Genomic DNA, 24,311 nt, shown 5'->3' on the forward strand with positions numbered 1-24,311 from the left:
ATGCTTGTTTTAAAGACAAAACCGTAGATTTTTAGTTAATCTTTGCTCTTTTAAACATGAAAATTTGTAATTCTACATTTATTTTATTGACTTTATTGTGTTCTTGTTTATATTTCACATTATGTGCAGTTTTTTTCATCTTTTGAAAAAAAGATTACAAAAAATATTGAATTATCAAATATCAATTGCCCCTAACTGCTTTGTACAAAAATATAACATAACAAATAGGTCAGTTCACTCTACATTACATTACCACTATGGATTATTTACCTCATATCTGATTACACATGCCTGATGGTAAGAACATCTCCAGGCATGAGAAGTGCTTTAGTGTGTGTTTACTAATCCCCCAAAGAAACAGATTCATCCAGGTCTAGTCATTTCAGTATTGTCAAAAATATTATCAACTGTCTTAGCTGCCTGTACTGTAGTGTCTAAATAGTAATTTTTTTTTTTGCAATGTATCTGACAGAACACATGGGTTCATTATGTTTCTGCTATATACAGTGCAGTTTTATATGTATATCTGTATGTAAGAGACTAAGAGAAAGCAAACACGTGTGTCTTATAATGAAAGCTGCTGTCACATATCTCTTTATTTGCCAGACCCTATGGTGAAGTATCTGTTCTCATCAGGCCCATGCCACCTTTTACTAGTGAAACCAAATTTATATAATTTTACCTACCTTATAATTAGACATTAATCTGTGTACGTGAGTACATAATTTTGCATTTTTGCATCAACATACCGTATAAGGCATATACATACATCACTCTGAAATAAAGGAGCACTTTAAAAGCATGGATCATTTCACGGTACCTCTACAAACAGCACAAGACAGTAAGAAGTCTCTGCAGAAAAAAAAAAAAAGTATGGCAATTATAAATGTTACTATAAATATTATTGTTTTAAAGTCCATTTATTTATTTGTTTGTTCGTTTGATAATTTATTAATTCATTTATAATTAGTTGATTTGTGATGGCAGTAATACACAGAGTGTACAGTGCTCTTGATTTCAGGTGACAAATAACTGGTACATTTGCCTAAAATCTAGTGTGAGATTTGTAACATGTCGTACTCTCACCATGATGTATTTGGTAATCTATGCATGATCTCAGCCATGAAGCCTGCATCTGTCTGGTGTTCTATTGAGAAACACGTGTGTGTGTGTTTTGGTGCACTTTTTCTGTGGAGTCTGCATGGAGTGCAATTCTTAGTCGAAGATTATCTGATCTGTGATCAGTTTGTTGTTTAAGTGCACAACTGTCAGTCATGTTCACTCTCTATTAGACCATCTTACAGTGGAATTGGCCTAGTCATCTAAGTAATGGTTTCCAGCAGTCTGGCAATGAATTATCTGACACTGTTTTCTGTTACTTGCTGATGAAACAATATTGTACCTTAAATAGGCTCGACTGTGTACAAAATGTCCATATTGAAGAAACCTGACACAGGCACACACAACAACAATGAGTTGCAACACAGTAAATAAAGCATGCAATACATGGTCCATATTTAAAATATATTTTCTTCTTAAGGAGCACTTGTTATTTGGACAAACTTTAGTTGAGTAAAATAAAACTGGAGTGCAGTTCATGTATCATATAAAATGCAATGGCTATGACTTGATATTTCACACTGCATAGAGAAAATAATGACTAGTGAAATTTGAAATCCATTATGCATTAGTAAGATATGCACAATTGCAATGACTAATGATGGGTAAATCATCAGGCAACATGTGCTTACTCAATGAGTTAACAGGATTAGGTATATAATCACCTGCTGACCTCACCCCATCAGATGAGCTGGTGATGACCAGTAAGGATCCCAATATGTACCATACAGAATGTTTCAGTACAATAGCACATTCAGTGCATCCTGATTTGTACTTGATAAATATGGTGACATAAACAATATCAGCAATGTGTTTTGTTTACACCATCCCTGTTTACATGTAAAAATAAAAATAAAAAATACTATGAAAATTGTAAAAAAAAAAAAGAAAGAAAGAAAGAAAGAAAAAAACAATCAAAAGAATATGTTTGGATATCACTCTTTTCTGTAATAAATCATTGACTGTATCTTTTAACTAGCATGATTGGTGTTTTTTTTCCTTTTATGAAATAACATTTGTTTTGCTTTGTAGATTACATAATGTAAAGTATTTTTCTAAACAGATTTTTCAAGGTTACAATTTTTTTGACAAAACATGGCTATCTTTGTCTGGGACAAAACCTGCGTTCATGTATGCCTCATCATTTATCTTGTTATTCAGATTGCTTCCATTTATTTCATTTTTCTGATCTGGATTATTCTCCCATGCTGCTCCAAAATCTGCAACATTCAAGTCCTGAAAAAAGGAGCAATGGAAGAGTTAGTTCTTCAAAGTGTACATGCTCTGTTCTCTTTTATCTGTGTACATCAGGCATCTCACCACTCTGTCCTCTGCCCTCTGTCCTGCATGGTTGACACCACACCAGCACATGGTCTTGTATTTCTCTGAACAAAAGCAGAACAAGTTACACACTGGCCGGATCAGCCCAGGCTTCACGTCCTGTGGCTTAGTGGGGCCTGCGAACAGACAATGAAGTCTCAAGTCTTAAATGCTTCAATTAATTGTTATTAAATATAATATACATCTTTGATGTAACTATGTAACTTACCTGTTATCAATGTGATAAGCAGACCTCCTATAACTGTGGCAAGAAAACCCACTGTACTGAAGTATAGATAGGACATGGAGTACCAGTACTCAGCCAGCACAGATCTGCACATGATATGGGAGAGCAGAGATTGATTTGACATATTATTGATAATAGTGTCTCTTGTTATGACTTTTGTATTTGGCTAGCATTGTATTATTTTATTTGAAGGATCACTAGGGTGTAGCTTTTTTTCCTATATACAATAATCTCTTTTCATGGCTCTGAAATTATTTCATATAGCAATTTATAGGTTTCACTGTACTAAGGAATTTTTTTCTCTGAAATCAATTATGTATTTCAAGGGGCAATAAGCATTTAAAAATAGGCGACAATATATTTCAATTTACGGAACATTTGCAGTACAACAGACATGAGAGAAGGTTTCACCAACTCTTTTCAGATGCCATTTTATTTACCTTTGCAACATCGGAGACTAATGTGTCATGACTATGTTTCTAAAGGTCTATTGTTATTTGAACAAGAAAAAACTATAATCATTATGCATAAAACATATCAATTTACAAAGGCAAATTAATTTATTAAATACAATAAATTCCTTTGGCTAAAGAATTCATGAAAGCAAATTAAGTAAATGTGTTTTTCCATTCTTTTTTTATTGTTTTCACAGACAAGCATCAACATTCTTGATAGAGTGTTGGAGGAAAGATGTAGGAGTATTCATTTAATGGGTTTTGGTTGGCATATTTATCACTTTACAGCTCTTGCCTTTTAAGCATGTTGTAAATAGTAGAATAGTACAGTAGAAGTATAATGTACTATACCCTGTGTATGAGCTGACTGTCTGAGTAACTGCTGTAGCTGTGATGTTCACTAGGTTACAGGTGTCTGTGCTCAGAGGCAGGGCATGGGTGCTGTTGGGAAAAGCAGGGTGAATGAAGGCTCCCACTCCCACCCAGAAGGACACAGAAATGCCCAGTATCAGACCTCCAACAGCCCCCTGAAGGCAGATCACATAACAAAGCATGGTACAATTAACTACAGATACTCAGCAATTACCCCATGTACCCTTGTAAAAAAAATAATTTGGTTAAGTAGAGGTTTGCTTTGACCATAGTGTTTGTGAAAGGGAAGAAAATTCCTAAAGAGAAGAGACCAAGCGTCGGCCCTCCGCACATGCCATGAATGCTGAGAGCAGCCTAGAGCAGAGAAAAGCAGACATTACTCTGGTTAAAGGATTAAATGAGCAAAAATAAAATCTGCTTACTCAAAAGTCTTTTCATGAATTTTTCCATCTGGACTGTATCCTGATAAGTTTTTAACTACATGCATAATGTTGTATTTAGTGTTTATATTTAGCCAGTTTGACATCCAACACTCAGAAAAATTGTGCTAAATTGCACTTATCTTTGTTGCAGGGCTGGCACACTGAAAGGTATTTCTTATGTACCTTTAATTTTACCCTGTCAAGCTTTACCATTTAAAAAAATGCCCAAACTAATTAAGGTCCATTTACTCTATGTATTTAAATAGTTTTACAGATATTATGTCAAAAGTTCCATGTAAAATATACAAATTAAAGATGTAGAATTGATGGTACTATCCCAGCAAAACTGCTGAAACATTGTTTCTGAGGAAACAAATTCATCACAATAGCTCTTTCTGTAAACAAAAACTTTCCAGAACCTTCTGCAAAATAATACCCCACAAGACCACTTGATCTGTCACATGACCGTTATATATCTCACTCACAGAACATCCAGGCACACAAACCTATTCTCAATTACTGACTCACAAGAAATACACACCAGCATCTGTTTATAGTAAAATATTGCCTCTCGCTAATATCTAGTGATGTTTCTTAGCCTCAACTATTTGCGTGCACAATGCTGTTTTATTTCTGTAGAGAAGAATTAAGTATTAATGGTGTATGTGTTGTATGGGGTTTTGATCGTTAAATGTGGCATGTCTCTAATTGTCTGAATTAGTTTGTGTGGTAAAAATCTACTATTTTGCAAATGCATTTACACATTTATATAAGTAAAGGAAAACTTATCCTGATCATAAGATAAAAAAAATTAAATAAATTAAAATGACATTAAATTAAATGTTTTGATACAACCAATGCAGTTTTTGTTGCTGTAAACAAAAGCAATGTGTGATCGTGCCTTTTCACCTGCACAATTGGCCCCATGTGTGATGCTGCTACTGCCATGCTGGTACAGATCACTCCAAATAACACACCTGCATGAGCAAACACAATCTATTTTAGTGTCGCAAATGTTATTAGAGTTTACTTTCCTATTGTAAATCTGTTTTATATACTGCTGGAACAATAATTAGACTCTTCACCACTAAGGTAATATGATCAGTCCTGTATCTTTAATTGCTTTTCCAGGAGAGTGTCATATAGCTGTAAACCATATAATTTATACGCCAGTTAAAAAAATTAAAATGAGCTACTCCAGACACTTTTATGATCTATACGTATCGCCACACAGTTTGTCACTGCTAAAGCAGATAGAAAATATGTGATTTGAATGTCATGCTTAAACTTACACAAGGCTTTGCTTATCCACATAGCTGCTTTGTTAGAGAGGTTTCTGAAACATTGACTCACAAAGTCCTCATACGTCACTGTGGCCAGAGCGTTGATACTGGCAGCCACTGTGCTGAAACCAACCAACAGCAGGAACTCATTTCTCTTTTAACGATAAAGAATGCAATGGAATTTGATGTCTTAGTTAAAATAGAGTTCAGACATGCTATCACAAGCCACAGCTCTTTGTTTAACCCATAAAGTGCTATAGTGATAGTGATGTTGGAAACAATATAAAAAAAAGATGTAAGGTCAGCTGCCAATTTACCTGAGGGTCCCACTAAAAGCACAAGCCACATACAGCCCAGGCAAACCTGGAAAGTTGCCCGATACTTCTAGTACAAAATATGGCATAAGCTGTGAAAATGTGCACAGTTATGTTTACAACTGTTTACTGCTACAATCAGGCATAATTATGTCAAATTTTTAATTCAAGCATTAAAGAGACATTGTCACCTGATCAGGAGCTGACACAAAGCCAGCTGACCAGGGGTCACAACCAGAGTAGAAGGAGTACATGATGAGTCCTGAGACCACGCCACAGAATAGAATCAACAAGAGACCCAGCAGATTTAGATATAGAGCACTGACAGGAATAAAAGAGAAAAAAAATCCAGTGGCATTTATCAAACTATTTAATATATTTGGTATCCTTTTATTTTATTTTACATTACTTTTTATTAATTCATTATTTTTCCTAGTTTATTTTCTCTTATTTAGTGAGCCAAATTCACTGGGATTTTTTTGTTGCACCTCTAAGGAACCAGGGTACCTCTTACTTTATTATTTTAACCATAGAAGAACTGACCTGCGAGCATGGGTCTCTGTCTTACAGGAAATACAGCGTTGGATGGTGGACTGGTTTACACCGTAGATGCCCAGCCATGTAAACATGCCGCCAACAGAGACTGTCCAGAATGTGTGTCGTCTCAGAGGACTGAGGTCAAAGCTAGAAAAAATCAGTACACACATTAGGCCTGAGAAATTTTGGAATCAAATTGTTGTTTTGAAGCGTTTCTCAGATTAGAAATGAAATACTATGCAATCAAATAAATAAATTTGTGCTGCTAAAAATCTTTTCTTTTATACAGAAGAAATTCAGCCTTGTGTGCAGCCTAGTTTATATTAAGAAATGCTGAAACTGTGCAGCATCATTCTGACAACATGACAAACATTTTGATGATCTTGTTTGTGAATAAAGACAAAAGGACTTTCTATTCTAATGGCAATGAGATGTTCATTGACACAAATACTTACTTTTGAGAGATTAACTAATTAATTTGCAAGAAATCCAATGAATTGTGTTGCTTATACAAATTGTTTTGAGAAATGCACATGGTTTGCAAATATTAAGGATGATTTGAGAAATGCTTCAAAGCAACTGAGAAAAACTGTGAACACAATTTTCACAGATAAATTGCAATTTTTCAATTTACTATGTATTTATAGTATTATTCATTGTTTTTTTATCCATAAGTTAACTTGCATTAAAATATAAAACATATATAAATGTTGAACACATACAGATTTTGAACACAATTTCCCACTACTGCTTGTAAGACTAGTTGATATACATACTCAAATGCATTTAGTCTCTGTCCATTCTTTGCTGTCTCCCATACTGCACTGATTCCTCCACTTTTATTTGTACCTTGTACCAGCACAGAAAGAAAACCAGCCACCATCACCACCATCTGGAAGGCATCGGACCAAACTACAGCCTTTAGTCCTCCCTGTAACACATACAGACATAAAAAAACAGCTGTGATCTGCTGGTTTTAATGTTCATCTTAGCAGAACGTCGGGTGTTTTCTTTAAAAAGACTACTAAATTGTGCCGCTAACAGCTCCACCTACTCACCAGTGTGCAGTAGAACGTGCAGACAATTCCAGTAGCAAATATGGATCCCCATAGATTAAAACCTGTCACTAGGGGTAGTGTGTTTAGAACATAGGTTGATAGATAGACGGACAGACGGACAGACAGACAGACAGACAGACAGACAGACAGACAGACAGACAGATAGAGTATACAGTGTATGTTAGTGCTGTAAAGTCTACATCTTACCTTGATTCAGAGCTAAAGCTGGAGCATAAACCACTACTCCTGTGTACAAAATCTGTAAGATGTCAAAACACAAAGTGACCAAATCTGGTCATTAAATTAAATAAATTATTGTTACTTTTTCATAAGCAAACCATTTTTTTACTCACGGTTTGCACTGTGTAAATGACAGTAGCAGCGATACGGACTATCTTGGAGAAGCGTAGCTCGAGATACTGTAAGAAAGATGATTTACATTATTTTCTAATTTAAAAGAAGAATTTAAAATATAAAATATATATTACTGACAAAAGAATTGAGTCAATAGTAAAATCTCTGAAATATATTTTAATGAATTTCAAAATATTTGGTATGCTATAAAATGTTTTTGCTAAAATGACAGTGTACACTTGAGTTTGCGCTTTTTTTTATATATTTATATTATCTATAATTTATTTATTTTTATTTTTTTGCCAAATCCATTAATATGTTGTCTGAACACATGCTTCAATATAAAAGTTTGTGCATGTTGAAAGTTTAACCTTTGTATAAGCAGGTAACAGTCAATATCACAATTTGCTTTAAATGTAAATAGGAAGATAGAAATGGTGCAGCATTTATATTACAGTTTTTCTCAGTTGCTTTGGAGCATTTCTCGAATTCTTCTTAATATTTGCAAACCAGTAAGTGCATTCTCAAAACAATGTGTACAAACAGCAAAACACATTGGATTTTTTTACAAAAGCCTGTACTTTTCTTAAAATCCTTAGTTTATATCTCAGCAGTAAGTATTGATCCATCAAAATGAAAGTCCCTTTGTCATTGTTTACAAACAAGATCGTCCAAATGTTTAGTCATGTTGTCAGTATGACGCTGCACAGTTTTAGTATTTACTGATGTAAACTACGGTTTGGATTACATGCACAAGGCTGAATTTCTTCTGTACGGCATTTATGAATTTCAGCAGCAAAAATGTATTTTGTTTGCATATTTGATTTATATTGATTTCAAGAGACCGGACAGGATTCACATTTTTTCTGTACTATATAAGTGTTTATTTGTTTCTTGGTTGTTCATCCATTTTTTAAATTTATAATACTTTGTTTTGCTCTGTTGCCAAATGAAGGCTCACAAGATTCACCTTTTGACCTGTTTTAGAGAACCAGTTAGTCATTGGTTTATCTGATGCCGCTCACTTGCCTTCATTAGTGAAATTCAAGATTTTTCTGCACAATTCATCAATTCAAGAAACATTTCCCAAGAAAAAGTTTAACAGAAATTTAAGCATGACAGATGATGACAACTGTTTTAACCATTTTACATTCTATTACTTATACAATAAACTGATGCTTATATGTTTGGGGGTTAAGACTATTTAGGTGAAACTAGTAAAATATATTTTGATCAACATGACATAAACAACTGATAATGTAGGAAACAGCAGTCAATTGTACACAATAGATTAAATGAATGTACTAAAGCATTTGCAATTTGTTAAAAGCAACAAGAATTGCTTTTATGGTGTGCACAAGTGATTAAAGTATGTGGAGATTGAACAAGCAGTTTTGAGAATGTCATTACTGATCTGAGAAATGCTCTAAAGCAACTGAGAAAAACTGTAAATATTACACTTAAATATTCAATGTTTTAAATATTTTCTTTTTTTTTTTTTATATAGTACCTCATATGTGCTGGTGATACCTGACCGGTAGAACACAGGGAGAAAGAGCTCTGCTGTGAAGACCACCATCAATATGTAGGCAATGCCAAATATAATAAATGCAGCTCCAAAGCGGTATACATCTGAGGGAGTTCCAATAACAGTCACTGCTGACATGAAGCTGGCTGTGAGAGAGAGTGCCACTGGAACACAGGTCAACTGCCGTCCACCAACCAAGAATTCGTTCGATGAAACCTTTTTCCTTTCCTTTATGGCAAAGAAGACTCCAATGCCAGAAGATACCACAAACAGGCAAGCAAACACCACATAGTCCAAAGTTTGGAACATTACCACACCATTGTTTGGATGTCCCATTGTAGGTCTGTGATAATATACAGTATTAAATTATTATAATAAGATTAGAAAATATGCTATATCTATGTGCACAGAAGCCTCTCTTTTGTCTATGTTTGGGACACTATGATCTCTTTGTGAATGATTTTTCTTGAAGGATGTTTTTGGTACGTTAAAAACTGCTGAGAGCAGACACCAAAGTGCAAATTGCATGAAGAACACATTAACCATTAACTTGTTTTCATTTTTTTATAAAGGCTTAATATTGAGATCTTATCAAGTCAAATATATTTCGAAAGCTAATTTCTTGTATGTAATATTTGACTTCACTGTTGTCACTACAGATAAAATAAATTAAACTAGTCATTAAAGAATTTGTGTTTATGATCAGTGGAGTATTGGTTTATTCTTATCACTTTTCAATTAATTGGTAATGTTTCATAGTGACCTTTTGTAAATGTTTTCACAGAATCCACTACTCATTGTTATTTCTGCCACTGAAACTACTGGGGATGGTTTTATTTAGTGCATACCAATGAATACAAATTATATGGAGGTAACACAATAAATCATATGACTTTATATTTAGCATTTGTTCTTTTGTTCAGTTATGTTTCTCACTCCAATCTCTATAATGGTTAGTTTGTTTAGATTTTTGCGGTAATTTGGAAGTGTACATAATTTAAAATTTGTTTGAGTTTAGCATTCTAACTCACTTTGACCTAATTGCATTTTAGGCATAGCATTTTCATCGCCTGCCATTTAAATTTAGCATTCATGTAGTGCTCTACAAACTATTAGTATTTTTCTATACAGTTGATTTTGTAATCTCATACTGAGGCCTTATATGATTTCTATACCTTACTTAGATATTTTCTTTAAAATGTAACTTTCCACCAGCACTTTCCAGCTTTCAAAGATAATCTACCATATTGTCCAGCTCAGCTTGTGTTCTGGGGGTCCCTGGACAAAGTGTTATTGAAGAGTTGGCGGTTTTGATGCTGTTTTCCCCAATCTGTCACACAGTCATTTAGGTTTGTTGCTGACACTTCCTTTTAGATACCCTACATTTTGTGGTGTTTGGTCTCCCCGGGCCAGTTTATACCCAAGACTCCCTTGTACTTTAGTAAATAATGTCACCTGAACACTGTGCCTAAAGCCTCTGCAGTGTTCATAATGACCATCATGCTCACACTGATCATTATCAATTTACAGTCAATTATATCCCCATTTTTTATCAGTTTTCTCTCACATGGAGATTGATTTCCTTGTTACTCTATCCTTGGACTTTCTCATTAGGAATTAGAATCCAGATTTCTGTAATGGTGCCTTGTCTGCAGTTGGAAGTACTTTAGAGTTAAAACTGAATGTAATAGCTGGTCACACTAAACTGGATTTATCTAGCAGGTGTTTAACACGGCTTATTCAATGTCCAATTAGTGAGTCCTTAACAGCATTTTCAATAAGGTTAAGGTTTTACTTGTGGATAATAGTGAGAATGTATTGAGACGTGGATTTATTGTGTGGGAGCATGAATCTGTGGAGTGGCAGTAAAATGAGAGAGAGAGAGAGAGAGAGAGAGAGAGAGGTGGGGATTAGGGGTGTGTGTGTGCTGTAATATGAGAGGAATATGGGAGTGAAAGGCTTTGGAGTTCACACTGCCATCACATCACTCTCTGCTCAGCACGCGGCGGTAACGATGCTGCCTGTGTTCCAGCCGCTCGCTTTAGCCCTGCTCTCACTGCCTGTTTGTAGCGCAGTGTATTCTGGCCCACTTCAGGCCGAGATATCGAACGGCACCTTTCACCACTTCTTCGTTCCCGACGGCGACTACGAGGAGACTGAGGACCCGGAGAAATGCCAGATGCTGTTTAAATGGCTGGACCGCGCGCCGTGTTTAGCGGAAGAGGACCGGGATTCGGTTATCCGCGACGACTTCATCATCATCAAGCAACAGGTCGAGGACTCGGCTCGAGTTCTGGAGAGTCTCGGAAGAACTGTCTTATACGACCTGGATGGAGAGGATACGTACAGCAAGTACCTGAGGAAAGAGATCGATCAAATAACTGAGGCTTTTGCCGGTGTCGAGAAATCCCTCGTGGAGCTCGAGGTGAAATTCAAGCAAGGTCAGGAGTCGGAGCAGAAAGAGGAGCAGGAGTTCACTAAAACCCTGCTGAAGCCCATGCAGAGTGTGAGGAGCTCCCTGCAGGAGACAATGGACATCTCCTCTGGCCTCAAGGACAAACACGAGCTCATCTCACTCATCATTCGCAGCCATGGCACCAGGTTAAACCGACTTAAAAACGAGTACTTGAACATTTAGATTGATTTAAGAAATAATTTTTTATCCTAGTCATTTAAGCTGCTTTAGACACTAAAAGGTTTGAAGTGATAGTGTGTCATTTTTATAAAAATCTTAACTCAAATAGGAAAGTACAAATATATGGGTTGGGCGGATGTTTCTGAAGACACCTCAGGAAAACGATGTATCTGAACATTGTTAAGGAAGTGACTATCCAAAAAGTCATGAACTGTGGAGACTAAATGGCACTGTGATACCTTGATTTACTGGCTTGTTGAGTTATTGTCATTTAAAATATGTTTACTTGCAACGATTTTGTGTTTTCTGTTATGTTTATAATACGTTTGATTCGTAATCATTACATAACTTTACCAAACAAAACCTGGCAGTGTGGTAAGACGGAGTTTTGTCCGATTCACATATACGGTGTGTTTATTTGACCCAAAGAGGTCGTTCGGGATTTTATTTTACAGAATAAGCTAAGGAGCAGAACCAGTGGTGCTCAGGAAGCTGGTGTAGAGAGAAGGTATTTCCTGTGCCATAGAAAAGTAGCTTCTCCCATTACACCACATGGAGGAATAATCAAACAGAGTAATGTAAAGAAAGTGACCCGTTTTTCCCTTTCCCTTGACCTCAGCAGAGTCTAGACAGTTTCCTCCAGCAAACGCCTCTGCTATGGGATGGTTAACCTGCTGGAATAATCTTCACCCTTTTACTTTAATCAAAACTTCATGCTCATTCCAGACTAAACACCATAATGATGTGCACATGCCCTTGTGCCTATCCATGTTAACGTCAGGAAGTATCGAAGCATTTCCTGCTATGTTATTCTCAAAAAATATCTGGTTGAATCTAGAAGGAAGATGGAATTGCTGACAGCATAAAGTCAGCAGATTTGGTTTTTATTCACCGGCATCTTAAGTCTGTCCATCTGGATGTAATTTCTGGTTGCGGAACAGAAGAAAATGAATATGGTAAATAATGTGCTTACATGCTTTAAAAGAAAAGGGAACAGCAGAAGAAAAATTTACTATAAATGTGATATATAGTCTTTAATAATGTTTCTCAAGGGTTCTCTGGATGGTTAAGGGTTAAGGGCATCTACTGTGAGCAATCACTGACTAGGAAGAAATATACAGTATGACACGTACAAAGTTGTCTAATCCTTCTGTTTTTAAATTGTTTGATAAATCAAGTCTACAACAAACAGTAGTTATGGTGGAGTGATTTTAAATGCTAAATGTCATATGATTTGTTAAACATAGCCAAATATTTAAAAACTTAATATAGATTTTTGTTTTTACATCTATTTCATTTGTCTATATTTGCTCTAACTAGCTCTAACTATATGTCTAGATGTTTATTATTATGTGGTTATATTTTGCAAAACCCTGAAGCACTATTCCTGGAAAGAGACAGAGGTACCTCTGTGTGTCTGTGTCTGCATAACTGTATGATGTTTGTCAGAAAGAGAGAGGGTACATGTATAAATATCGTGTGTGTGTGTGTGTGTGTGTGAGAGAGAGAGAGAGAGAGAGAGAGAGAGAGAGAGAGAGAGAGAGAGAAAGAGACAGTCAGCATTCTCAGTATCTTGCTGGTACGCACCAGCCGGTGCTCATCATAACAGCGCCAAAGCGACTCTATAAACATACACCCACACACATTCACAACAAACGACTCCAGCTACCTCAAGATGAACTGCTAAATGTTCTTTTCTTCACTTTTTATATCTCCATATATCTTTCTAAATTTTCTCAGGTGAATAAATCTCTTTTTAAACATATGTGATCTGATTAGAGATTATAACTGTCATTTATAATAATATTTTATCAGGGTAATAGTTTTTTCTTGTATAATAATCACTGATATACTCTACAATACAGAAAGAAAAACTGCTGATGTACATAATTTCACACTGATATTTTTTTAGCATGCACTAATCCTCTGTGTTGGTGTCTTTTCCAAGTTAGTGGCATGACAGTGAGTTGAAATAGGGCTCTGCTGCTGTGTCATGCACAGATATGGGAGAGGAAACATCCTGTGCATGCAAGTGCCACTGAGCCTAGGCTCTGTATAGACCACAATCTGGGACTGGGGCCTGAAGGGATAAAGCCCAAGTACACACTAGAAAAAATGGAGCAGAACCTCCCACATAAAAAGTCATATCATGCTGGAACAGAAGAGGAATTGTTTAGAGAGATAAAACACCACAGTAACTGTTGATAGTGAGAAAGTAGGAACACCCAACTCAGCTGAAATCAAGAATGAGGGACAAAAGCGAGCTTGTGAGGAAATCTTGAGAAGCTAAGAAGCGTGATTCTGATTTCCTCTTGTTCCATGTGTTTGCCTCACCTCAAAGCCTTTCTCCCCCAGAGGACCCTCATTCAAACACACTCCACCATCCAGCACTTCACAGTGCAACCCCCCATTCACACATATACTGTATCAGCACAACCCCAACACTCCCAACACTCGCATGACTACTAAATGTCAGCAATAAAGTTTAAAATATTGGAATATGATTCCTAATGGATATTTTTACTTAAACAACACTTGTTTAATGTCATTTTAATTGAATTTGGCAGAAAAGTATATGGGAGTAGGGGGTATACTGAGACTCCATTGTGGTGAAAAGCATTTTAACAGAGCACCAGTATGAGCATTATATAAGAAGTTTCCTCTGTGTTTTGACGGATGTTTATAATAAATTTGCGCTCTGAGGTCTCAGAGCCAGAAGAGAAGCCAAAGAAAATAAAATGCATGTTTGAGAGTGTTTACCTACAGTACTTACTCAGATCTGACAGCTCTGATACTGTAGCATTGTTATTTATTACTAGTGACCAGGTCAAAAGAGGAGAGGCTTGTTGGGTTTTTACTATTGTCTGGTTTGCTATGTGCTAAAGTGACTGATAAAAATGAATGCACTCACATTTCCCGAGTAACAAAAAACACACCCCATAAAAAACAAACACTGTTTATGGAAATGCAATGATTTACAGTAAATCTCAACCTTCGCTGTTGTGTCACGGACAACTGTCACTGCAAAACAAACAACTGTGAAATGCCAGAACTTGTTTTACAACCACTTTCTCAAGCAAAATTTAAAGCATACTGGGGTAGATATAGGTCATCTGGACATAGACAGATTTTATCTTGAAATAATCAAAATCCAAATATAAATCTCTCACTTATGTCCATTCTTTGCTTTGATGTAAATAGAGAATCATTGAATAGCTACATAAGCACATTTCCTAGAATTAGAATAGCCTTTTCCCCAGTAGAACAGTAGTTTGAATCTCTCTCACCTGTGTATTTTAACCATTTGTTTAAATATATTTTGAGCATATATATTAATATATTAAAAATAGTTTTATCATTGTTTTGTCTGCCATATGTGTAGTTTATGTGTGATAACTATATACAGAAATTACGTACACAAAGAGCAACTATTGAGTCAGTAGGTAAGATTTGATTTAAAGATCCTAAAGAATGTGTGTTAAATTGCATAAAAACAATACACAAATGTTTTGAACATTGCATGGGATTTACAAAGAATAATTGAAATTAATAACTTAATGGTGGCCACTTTTTGATTGATGTAGTACATTCTGATGTCACAGCCTCTTTTCCAACGTGTCAATACAGACATACACACAGGTTTTCAAAAATGTGTAGAATGTGTAAAATATTTTGTTGTGTTAACTGAATGTGAGAGTCATGGTCTCTTCATGCCTTGTGTATAGGAGAGTGCGTACCTAAAATATGTGATTGTAATCTAAGCACATGAAGAAAGTTAATTAATGTCTAGTTTCAAAAGCAAAATAGGACAAATTGTGCCCTAATATGTGATTCTGTAATCTTAACAAGTCATGTCAAGTCAAGTCAAGTCAAGAAGCTTTTATTGTCATTTCAGCCATATATAGCTGACCCAGTACACAGTTCCTCTAGAACCCTGGTGCTACATTAAACAACATAAAGCTACATAACAGAAAGCACAGAGCTAAGGACTAGTAAGTGTCCTCGCCACATAAAGTGCATTGTGTGCAACCTGGTGCAAACAGTACAAGACAGACAGTGCAAGACAACATATGACAGTGTAAGACAACACATGACAGTATAGGACAAATACACAAAACACAAAATAGCACCGCCAGTAAACCTACTGTATATTACACAGTGCAGTGTGTAAAAGAGAACTAAGTACAGGAGTGTACCTTGTAATTAATCAAAATGTAAACAAAATGGTTTGTGCAAAAAAGCAATAGCAGCAGTCAAAAAGATGTGCCAAAGAACCATGTAAACAGTTTGTAGTAATGAAGTGATATAATATGGGTGGTGCTGAAGACATGGACTTGTAAAGTGAGTACGATTGTGTGTTGAGTCCGGGTTGTACAGATCAGTCACACAGTTGAGTGTGTGTGCATGAGTTTTAGTTCAGTTCTGTGTTGAGAAGCCTGATGGCTTAAGGGAAAGAAACTGTTGCACAGTCTGGATGTGGCGGCCCGAATGCTTCGGAAACGCTTTCCTGATGGCAGGAGGGTGAAGAGTGTGTGAGGGGTGTGTGGGGTCATCCACAATGCTGTTGGCTTTGCAGATGCAGTGTGTGGTGTAAATGTCTGTGATAGAGGGGAGAGAGACTCCGATGATCTTCTCAGCTGTCCTCATTATCCTCTGTAGGGTCTTGCAATCTGAGACGGTGCAGTTCCCAAACCAGGCAGTGGTGCAGCTGCTCAAGATGCTCTCAGTGGTCCCTCTGTAGAACGTGGTTAGGATGGGGGGAGGGAGATGGGCTTTTCTCAGCCTTCTCAGGAATTAGAGACGCTTCTGGGCTTTCTTGATGATGGAGCTGGTGTTGAGTGACCAAGTGAAGTTCTCTGCCAGATGAACACCAGGGAATTTGGTGCTCTTGATGATCTCCACGGAGGATCCATTGATGATCAGTGGAGAATGGTAGCTCTGTCCTCTTTTGAAGTCAACAACCATCTCTTTTTTTTTGCCAATGTTCAGAGACATTGTTGCTGATGAGACCCACCACAATCGTGTCATCGGGGAACTTGATGATGTGAATCGAGCTGTGCATTGCTGCAGCAGAGTGAACAGCAGTAGACTGAGCACACAGCCCTGAGGTGCCCCAGTGCTTAGTGTGGTGGTGCTGAAAATGTTGTTTCCAATCCGGACTGACTAAGGTCTTCCAGTCAGGAAGTCCATGATCAGGTTACAAAGGGAGGTGTTCAGGCCCAGTAGGCTCAGCTTCTCAATCAGGTGCTAATGGATGATTGTGTTTAATGCTGAGCTAAAGTCTAAGAACAGCATTCATACAAATAAGTCCATTTTGTCCATGTGGGTGAGGGCCAGATAAAGGGTCGTGGAGATGGCATCGTTGGACGATACGCAAACTGCATGGGGTCCAGTGACGGTGGAAGCTGGGTCTTGATGTGTCTCATGACAAGCCTTTCAAAGCACTTCATCACGATGGGTTCTTCGGCACAGGAATGATAGTCGTCGCCTTGAGGCACGTAGGAACAACGGCACTGCTCAGGGAGATGTTGAAGATGTCGGTGAAGACATCCACTAGCCAATAGACAGATTTTTTTTTAAAGGTGTATCTTAAAAAAAAAGAAAAAGAAAGAAAGAAAGAAACCAATGAAATGCTGTTTAACATGATACAATTGGTAAATATAAAAAAAAAGGCAATTTTTGTTAAACAGTGAAACAAAGTTCTGTTGTAAAGCTAAAAAACATAATATGAATGCAATGTTTGATCCCATGTTATTGTGTAGCTTTGTTTTCCACTTGATTGTCTGGGTTTCCTCTGGATACTCTTGTTTCGTTCCACTGCCCAAAAATATGTTTTGGCTTCCCTAATTTGCCACAGGTGTGTTTAGGGTGCTCTGTGATATATTGGCATCACATCCAGTATGTATTCCTGCATCAAGCCCAGTGTTCCTGCGATGAGCTCCAGATCCACAGCAACCCTGACCGGGCTAAAGATGTTACTGAAGTACACAGTGTAGATAGTGTGTAAATGAAAATAAATAAATAAATAAATTCAACACTACCAGTAATTGAGGTGCAAACATTCCATAAATATTTTATATGAAAGCATTTATGCTGCTGTGCTACTTAATAATTAATGATTGAAAACAAAATATTTTTGACGAGATAACGAGCCAAAATCTTTCTAATCCTATTTATTATTTAAACCTAGTGAATGGTATAAATTTTTTTTTATCTGGTGGTTAATAGATCATGTACATTTATAACTTCGGAAGAGCTTCAATCCTATTATGGACACAATCTTTTTAACCAGTCACAGAAAATAATCAGTTTATTGTGGGATTCAGGGTTTCTGTTTTATATTGATTGTTTCACAATAACCCCAGCCTTGGTCAGATGCATGTTGTGTCAGTTTCTTGGCCACACACTCTTGTCGGGGTTCCAATCTGTGGTAAAGTTGAAGGGTAGTGAAAAGGCTCAAGCAGTGGCCGCCATCTTCCAGCTGTTTGAAGAGGGAGCACATGTGGACTTTTTTACAAGGACAAAAATACATAGAAAGAGCTGGTTGCAAAGCACATACTTGGTTGTCCGAAATATTTAAAAGCTTTGTAAAGCACATTTAACTGAGATCCCACTCTATCCATATTACCATAAAAGTTTATTCACCATTGTAAATGTCCCTCCCATTTTTCTGTCACATATTTTATTTCAATTTTTTATGAACCCCCTTTAAGTTTTTTTGGGATTTCTATTCTTTCATATTCATATGGTCTTTCATATTGGGACATCATATATTTTTCTTACAGATGTACAAGGACACAATATGTGCTCGATTCATGGTTTGGCATTTATCTTTTTTAACAATTGTACATTTCTTGTTTACAGGATTACATCATTCTCTTCATGATGACAACAAATGGATGATTTTGTTCATTTTTATTAGATAAAAGTCTTGATAAATCTTGTCAAAACAATTCTCCTCTTTTCAAATGCCTATAATACTGCTTTCAATCCCTTTAAATGTTCTTTCATACAAGCCATTTTAAGTCTGTGATATATAGACACACACTGTATCAAGATAAAGGTTCACCTTCACAAAGTTATTTTCCTTCTGTGTTTTTGTACTCTTGCTCTCATTCTGCATTTTTTGCCATAAAGTTGCTGAAACCACAAATGAAATAACATGTACAGGAAGACACTTGAAATAGTGTTTCTTTTGTTTGTTGTTTCTTTTCCTCTTTTCTACGCAGCAGGCAATGCCAAAGACACGCCAAGACATAACATTTTACCTAACTAAAAAATTTCAGATTCTTTAGGGAGAAGAAATAAAGCAATGGGAAGAAGGACAGAAAGACACAAAGTAGCAAAAGACAGAGTAAAAGAGAAGGGAAAGGCAGAACAAAGGAATGAGGGGAGGGAGGGGGAGGGAGAGAGAGAGAGAGAGAGAGAGAGAGAGAGAGAGAGAGAGAGAGAGAGAGAGAGAGAGAGAGAGGATTATTATGTTAACAGAAAAACATTTAGAATAGAAGACAATCCCAATGACAGATTTCGGGACTGGATATTGTTCTCAGTTTGTGCTCTTTTCTTTTTTTTTTTTATTAATTTCTCGCCAAACACATGGCAGGTTCATTTTTTGTTTCTTCCATATTTTTCCTTTGTTTATTTTCACTGCTCATCATCCTTAAAAACTTTCCCAGGCTGTTATGATTTGAGTTGCACAGGAGCCTGGTGTGACTCATAGAGAATGTATTCATTGTAAAAGTGTGTGCAAGGGCAAGCGTGCTTAGCTGTGTTTGTGTGTGTGTGTGTGTGTGTGTGTGTGTGTGTGTGTATGTCTGCATGTCCTTCTATGAAATTAAATCCTTCAGTCTGTCTTTCCATGACATACATGCACATGATTGGATAGGTTGTGTCTGGCATCCTGTGGTACGTATTTATATGGGTTATGTACTCATTTGTGTGTGTGTGTGTGTGTGTGTGTGTGTGTGTGTGTGTGTGTGTGTGTGTGTGTGTGTGTGTGTGTGTGTCAAGTCCATCAAACCATGCCATTCTCCTGCCGTGGTTTGTGTACAGTTGTGGTTTGAGGGCTGTGAAGAGATGGAGCCAGTGTGCAGAGGAATCCTGCTAGCAGTGTGAGGCCCAGGCCACCCCAGGCACTGAACATGGACCAGCCATAGCCATGACTGATGTCTTCAGGCAGCCTGTACAGTTGGCGTGGGTAGCGAGACAGCTCAAAGTTAATCCCAGCCACACATGTGCAGAGAGAGATGATACAGCAGGTTCCTGAGAGGTCAGAGACACAGAGATGGAAAACAGAGGAAAGGTATGCATTTTGTGCTAAGGGGTCACTACAGTACAGTGTATAATTTGCATTATAATTATTGACAGCTTTACAAATGATGTCCCATCAGTCTAGGTTTTAAAGTTAAAAGCAGTAATATGTATATATCAATTAACACAAGAAAGCCATTTTTAATTAATCTGGAGCTGCCAATTCCAGTTATTGTTTTTGGTCAGTATGTACTAGAAATTTCTGAGCTAATACAGCTAATCTAATACTATTTTAGGTACCTGCTGCATAGCAGGTGTGAATGAGAATAAGTGACAAGCACGTCAACCACACAATGCATCGTGTTGGCCATTTAATTTCAGTTAATAGATACAAAGAGGATTGTAATTTACCAGATTTTAAACTGCTTCCCAGAAGGTAGTAATTACAGAGTCACCGGAACATCATCGTTACACTACAATAGGTTTGCTTCCCTATGTTGCTTTTTGTGTTTTATTTTTACTTGTAATGTTCTGCCACCTAGTGGAGCAGTGGAGCATTGATGTAAACAGAACTCACCTCCCATTAGGAAGAGCAGACCTGCTACATACTGCATCAGCTCGTTGTGTTTACAGCAGCCTAGTACGCCAATGATCCAGCCAAACAGGATGATGGAAACAGCCATGCCTATAAACCCTGCAGTCATCCTCTGCAAATCTGCAGTGACATGTTTACAAGAGAGAAGTTCAGCTGTAAGACTTTTACATGATTGGTTTTCGAAGCAAAAAAGCACTTTATCTGATTTTCCAGCTCAGTAGGAATCTTATCATTGTCCTCATATTTTACACTTTTTCTGAATGAAACAGACAAAAGAATATAAAAAAGGTTCTGCAGATTCATTAAAACAATTGTGTACAATCTGTTGCCAGCATCACATCAGCACTATTTCCCTTTGAGGAAAAAGTACAATTTCTCCCTTTTCTATGGTCCTATTTTTAGATTCTTCAGTTGTCTGTGCTTGAGCAGGCATGAAATCAGCCAGGAGGAATGAGCACTGTGAATGGCTGTGGTTAGCAGGAGGAGTGAGAAGTCTCTCCTTCTATTTCATTTCAGAAAAGCCAAGAGTTCTCAGTCAGCTGTTCTTCTGATTTATGTGACTGCATTAGCTGGCCCTGGTCTAGCCAATCAGCCAAATGCCATGGGAGATAACTTACGGAGAGCGTGCCACTCATCTTGCCGAATTGTCTTTGTAATATTCACTGGGAGACTGCGTGGAATATTCGCGGAGGAATAATAATATTTCACTGGTGTACAGCGCTGGAGCAAACCTGTGAACAGAAACATATTGATCTTAAGAAACTATGCATTAGTATTCAGCATGGGCAGGTGCAGTAGAGAGATCTAGCAATTGTTGTTTTTAACCTACAGTTTCATTTTAACTCCTGATGTGGTTTTCTGTAATCCTAACCTTAAAGCAGTACCTCGAATATACTAGATTAGCGGTAGAGTTCATAAGTCTTTATTTAGTATGCTAAACTTTAATCAAGAGGTTTTAATTAGACCCAAAGTAATATGACTGAAACTGATCTAAAGAATGAAGTATAATTGCTCAGTTTTTACACAGTTTTGTTCATCAAGTAAAGACAGTTTTTGGACCAGTTTTTTGGAACTGAAGTCTTAATCTTCTAAAAGTTTTTAACTAATGGAGAACTCGGTCCTAGAAGGTCCAGTGTGTGCATATGTGTGTGTGCGTGCGTGCGTGTGTGTGTGTGTATTATCTATGTGTTTTACACTGTAAATGACTCTGAATTAATTATATGGAAACGTTTGAAAATATATATGCCTTATAATGGCCTAATTTAAGTGCATGCATTTATGATAAAAGAAAGTCAAAGGGTTCAAAAGCTTGATCACTCACAATGTACATGCTCATGCTCTTCTGGATTTAATAGCATCTTCTCTCCTCAAGTTTAAACCACATGAACTCAATATGCAATGCAATTCTCTGCGTTCTCTGCCTAGTCGATTTTTAGAATTGTTAAAAACAGTGTAGTGCCAGTGTGATGAAAGATGAAGCTGATTAACCGTGAAGCTGTGGTTGCTCTAACTGCATAGATCAGCACCTTGGATAGCGCCAGAGCTCCGTAAAGCCCTGAACACACTATTTATTTATCTTTTCGCAGAAAACGAACCTGTGTTTAATTTACAACCGAAAGAGTGGTCTAGCATTTATAATGTTGAACTACCACTAACTGTGTAGGCTTACTGTATTCAGTTTATGTAAATTATGTAGGCGTTGATTTAACACTGGAGCTTTTGCAGGTGTACCTTTGGCCTAATTGTATCACCTCTCCTGTGGTTGTGATTTCCAGTCCCATGTTAATAAGCTGCCTGATCCCTATCGGGACTGGTGTACTGTCATGGACCGATGCACTAATGGTGGCCTTCAATGCCCATCCCAGCAGATCTCACCTTTGAAGATGAGCTCATCGTTCTCCTGGTCGAAGCCTTCTCTATGGCATTTCCGCCACAGGCCCGTGGCCGTCGAGTTATACCTGCGACTGCAGCGCGACTCCATGGCCGAGGAGGGCGGCAGCAGATCGCGCCTCGCTCTCAGGATCGCTCCCCCACGCTCAGGCCGCTGGGGCAACATGCGGAGCGGTAGGTTCTGACTGGAAATGTAGATGTAACCTGGGTCAGTTCGCTTGCCCGCGTATTTCTTGCAGCGCTCGCGGTGGCGGCGGGCGTCCGTCTCGTACCAGTAGTCCGTGCTCATGGCTACAGCGAGCAGCGCCAGCGCGCAGAAGGCCAGCAGCAGCCCGCACGCCGTCAGCACACGCATGGTCGCCATATTTCCAGGAAAGATGCGCGCCGCGCGCTTAAAATCCACCGAGCATCATCTTCAGCAGCGCGCCCACCACCAAGTCCAGCGTAGCCCATATCATCTTAAATCAGCCATAGCGGGGGCAGCTGAACCTGTGTGCGCACGGATCCTGCAGGTCTAGACAGACATGTTGTTTTTCCTTCTCAGCGGTGCTGCTCGCTGTATGGGAAAATCATGATTGGAGAGAGAGCCAATGCGGCGAGTGGAGACTGCTGATGAAAGCGCGTGCGATTCGTCAGAGCATCAGGACGTTCAGTGCACACACAAACACTACGGTTCCCTCTGTCTGAATTCATCACCATCATTTGTAAGATACAATTTGCAACTGAAATGACACGCAAGAAACAGAATCCATATTCTGATGAAAATCTTTTCCTATCTAGAACGGATCCTATTTCCTGCAGCATCACTCGAGCTACCAAGCTTTTTTTCTATCCGAGCTCAGGAATAAACTGCACATATGGATAATTGCACGCATCATTAAGACCTGGTATATCTTTCTGTGAGCAGATGGAGTGGGTGGGTGGGTGGGGATTAAGGGATTCCCCAAGGCGTGATCTGTGTACTTTGGCTCTCTTTCTCCATTTTCCCTTGTTTGTTTTCGCCCTTTCTGTCCTCTCCCATTTATACTGGGTTGTTTTTTTTTCCCTTTTCTTGTTACCAATAAAAAGAAGTCTATATTACCTGGTGTTTGAAAGATTTTTAAGCATGTAAATCATTTAATGAAGGATTATAAATAATTACATCATCAGTTTGACTAGGACACTAATCTAAATGTATCTAAAAAAATTACTATAGAAAAACTCATATTGAAATAATACTAATTACCTTATTTGGCCAGCGGATGGAGACAAAACAGACTCCACACAGCTGTGTGAAATACTTTATCCACTCTGGCATGTGATATACTGGATCTCTATTCTTAAATCATGATTCATGTGACTATGCTTCCCGACATACCTATAAAATCTCTTTACCATCTATTACTGTAATACTGGCCCCAGAGCTTCCTAAATTTTATAGTATGAATTTGTTTTAATTACATTGTTGGCATCATACTGTAATTTTTTGGTCCTTTTCCAGCTGTATGTGTTACTACAAACAATAGAGCATTTAATACAAGAGAAGCAAAGAAAATCCACAGTTTCAGAATGCTCAATTCATCAAATGTTGACGGACGGACGGACGGACGGACGGACAGACAGACAGACAGACAGACAGACAGACAGACAGACAGATAGATAGATAGATAGATAGATAGATAGATAGATAGATAGATGGGCCCAGCTGCTTACTAAAAGTTTGAATGTTTGGATTTCACTAAGTAGAATAGAATGATGGCTGTCATCTAGAAGTTTTAGAAGACTCTCTCAACAAATGAAAGTCATCAGAATAATTTGCAGGGAGCAGTTTGCATGAATATAAAGAAGTCTGGGGTTACTGGAGTTAAGACTGGTCATAGATGTGTCCTCCCAACTTGTTTGACACTGTTTTACTATTTAGAAATTGTACTTTTAAAAGCAGTAGCACGTCTA

At 37.6% G+C, this 24,311-nt stretch overlaps 3 protein-coding genes across 3 annotated transcripts; 1 reads left to right on the forward strand and 2 right to left on the reverse strand.

Moving 5' to 3' along the window:
• Positions 1-1,510: 1,510 nt before the first annotated feature.
• On the reverse strand, positions 1,511-9,462 carry slc5a12 (solute carrier family 5 member 12). The gene is made up of 15 exons (XM_046858854.1): positions 8,992-9,462; positions 7,481-7,546; positions 7,335-7,386; positions 7,128-7,195; positions 6,846-7,000; positions 6,076-6,216; positions 5,724-5,853; positions 5,536-5,624; positions 5,228-5,340; positions 4,845-4,912; positions 3,781-3,867; positions 3,493-3,668; positions 2,669-2,772; positions 2,440-2,576; positions 1,511-2,355 (listed from the first exon to the last, which is right to left on the reverse strand). Exons 1-15 carry the CDS (start codon positions 9,343-9,345, stop codon positions 2,194-2,196), a joined length of 1,902 nt encoding a protein of 633 aa, XP_046714810.1. The 5' UTR covers positions 9,346-9,462; the 3' UTR covers positions 1,511-2,193.
• A 1,477-nt stretch (positions 9,463-10,939) lies between these two features.
• On the forward strand, positions 10,940-11,939 carry fibina (fin bud initiation factor a). The gene has a single exon (XM_046858860.1). It carries the CDS (start codon positions 10,955-10,957, stop codon positions 11,645-11,647), a length of 693 nt encoding a protein of 230 aa, XP_046714816.1. The 5' UTR covers positions 10,940-10,954; the 3' UTR covers positions 11,648-11,939.
• Positions 11,940-19,192: 7,253 nt separating this feature from the next.
• Positions 19,193-23,281, reverse strand: tmem276a (transmembrane protein 276a). The gene is made up of 4 exons (XM_046858859.1): positions 22,365-23,281; positions 21,107-21,220; positions 20,472-20,609; positions 19,193-19,906 (listed from the first exon to the last, which is right to left on the reverse strand). The coding sequence occupies exons 1-4, from the start codon at positions 22,741-22,743 to the stop codon at positions 19,659-19,661; spliced, it is 879 nt and encodes a 292-aa protein (XP_046714815.1). The 5' UTR covers positions 22,744-23,281; the 3' UTR covers positions 19,193-19,658.
• Between the last annotated feature and the right edge of the window lie 1,030 nt (positions 23,282-24,311).

The sequence above is a fragment of the Silurus meridionalis genome, chromosome 10, assembly GCF_014805685.1.
Source record: "Silurus meridionalis isolate SWU-2019-XX chromosome 10, ASM1480568v1, whole genome shotgun sequence".
Lineage (NCBI taxonomy): Eukaryota > Metazoa > Chordata > Actinopteri > Siluriformes > Siluridae > Silurus > Silurus meridionalis.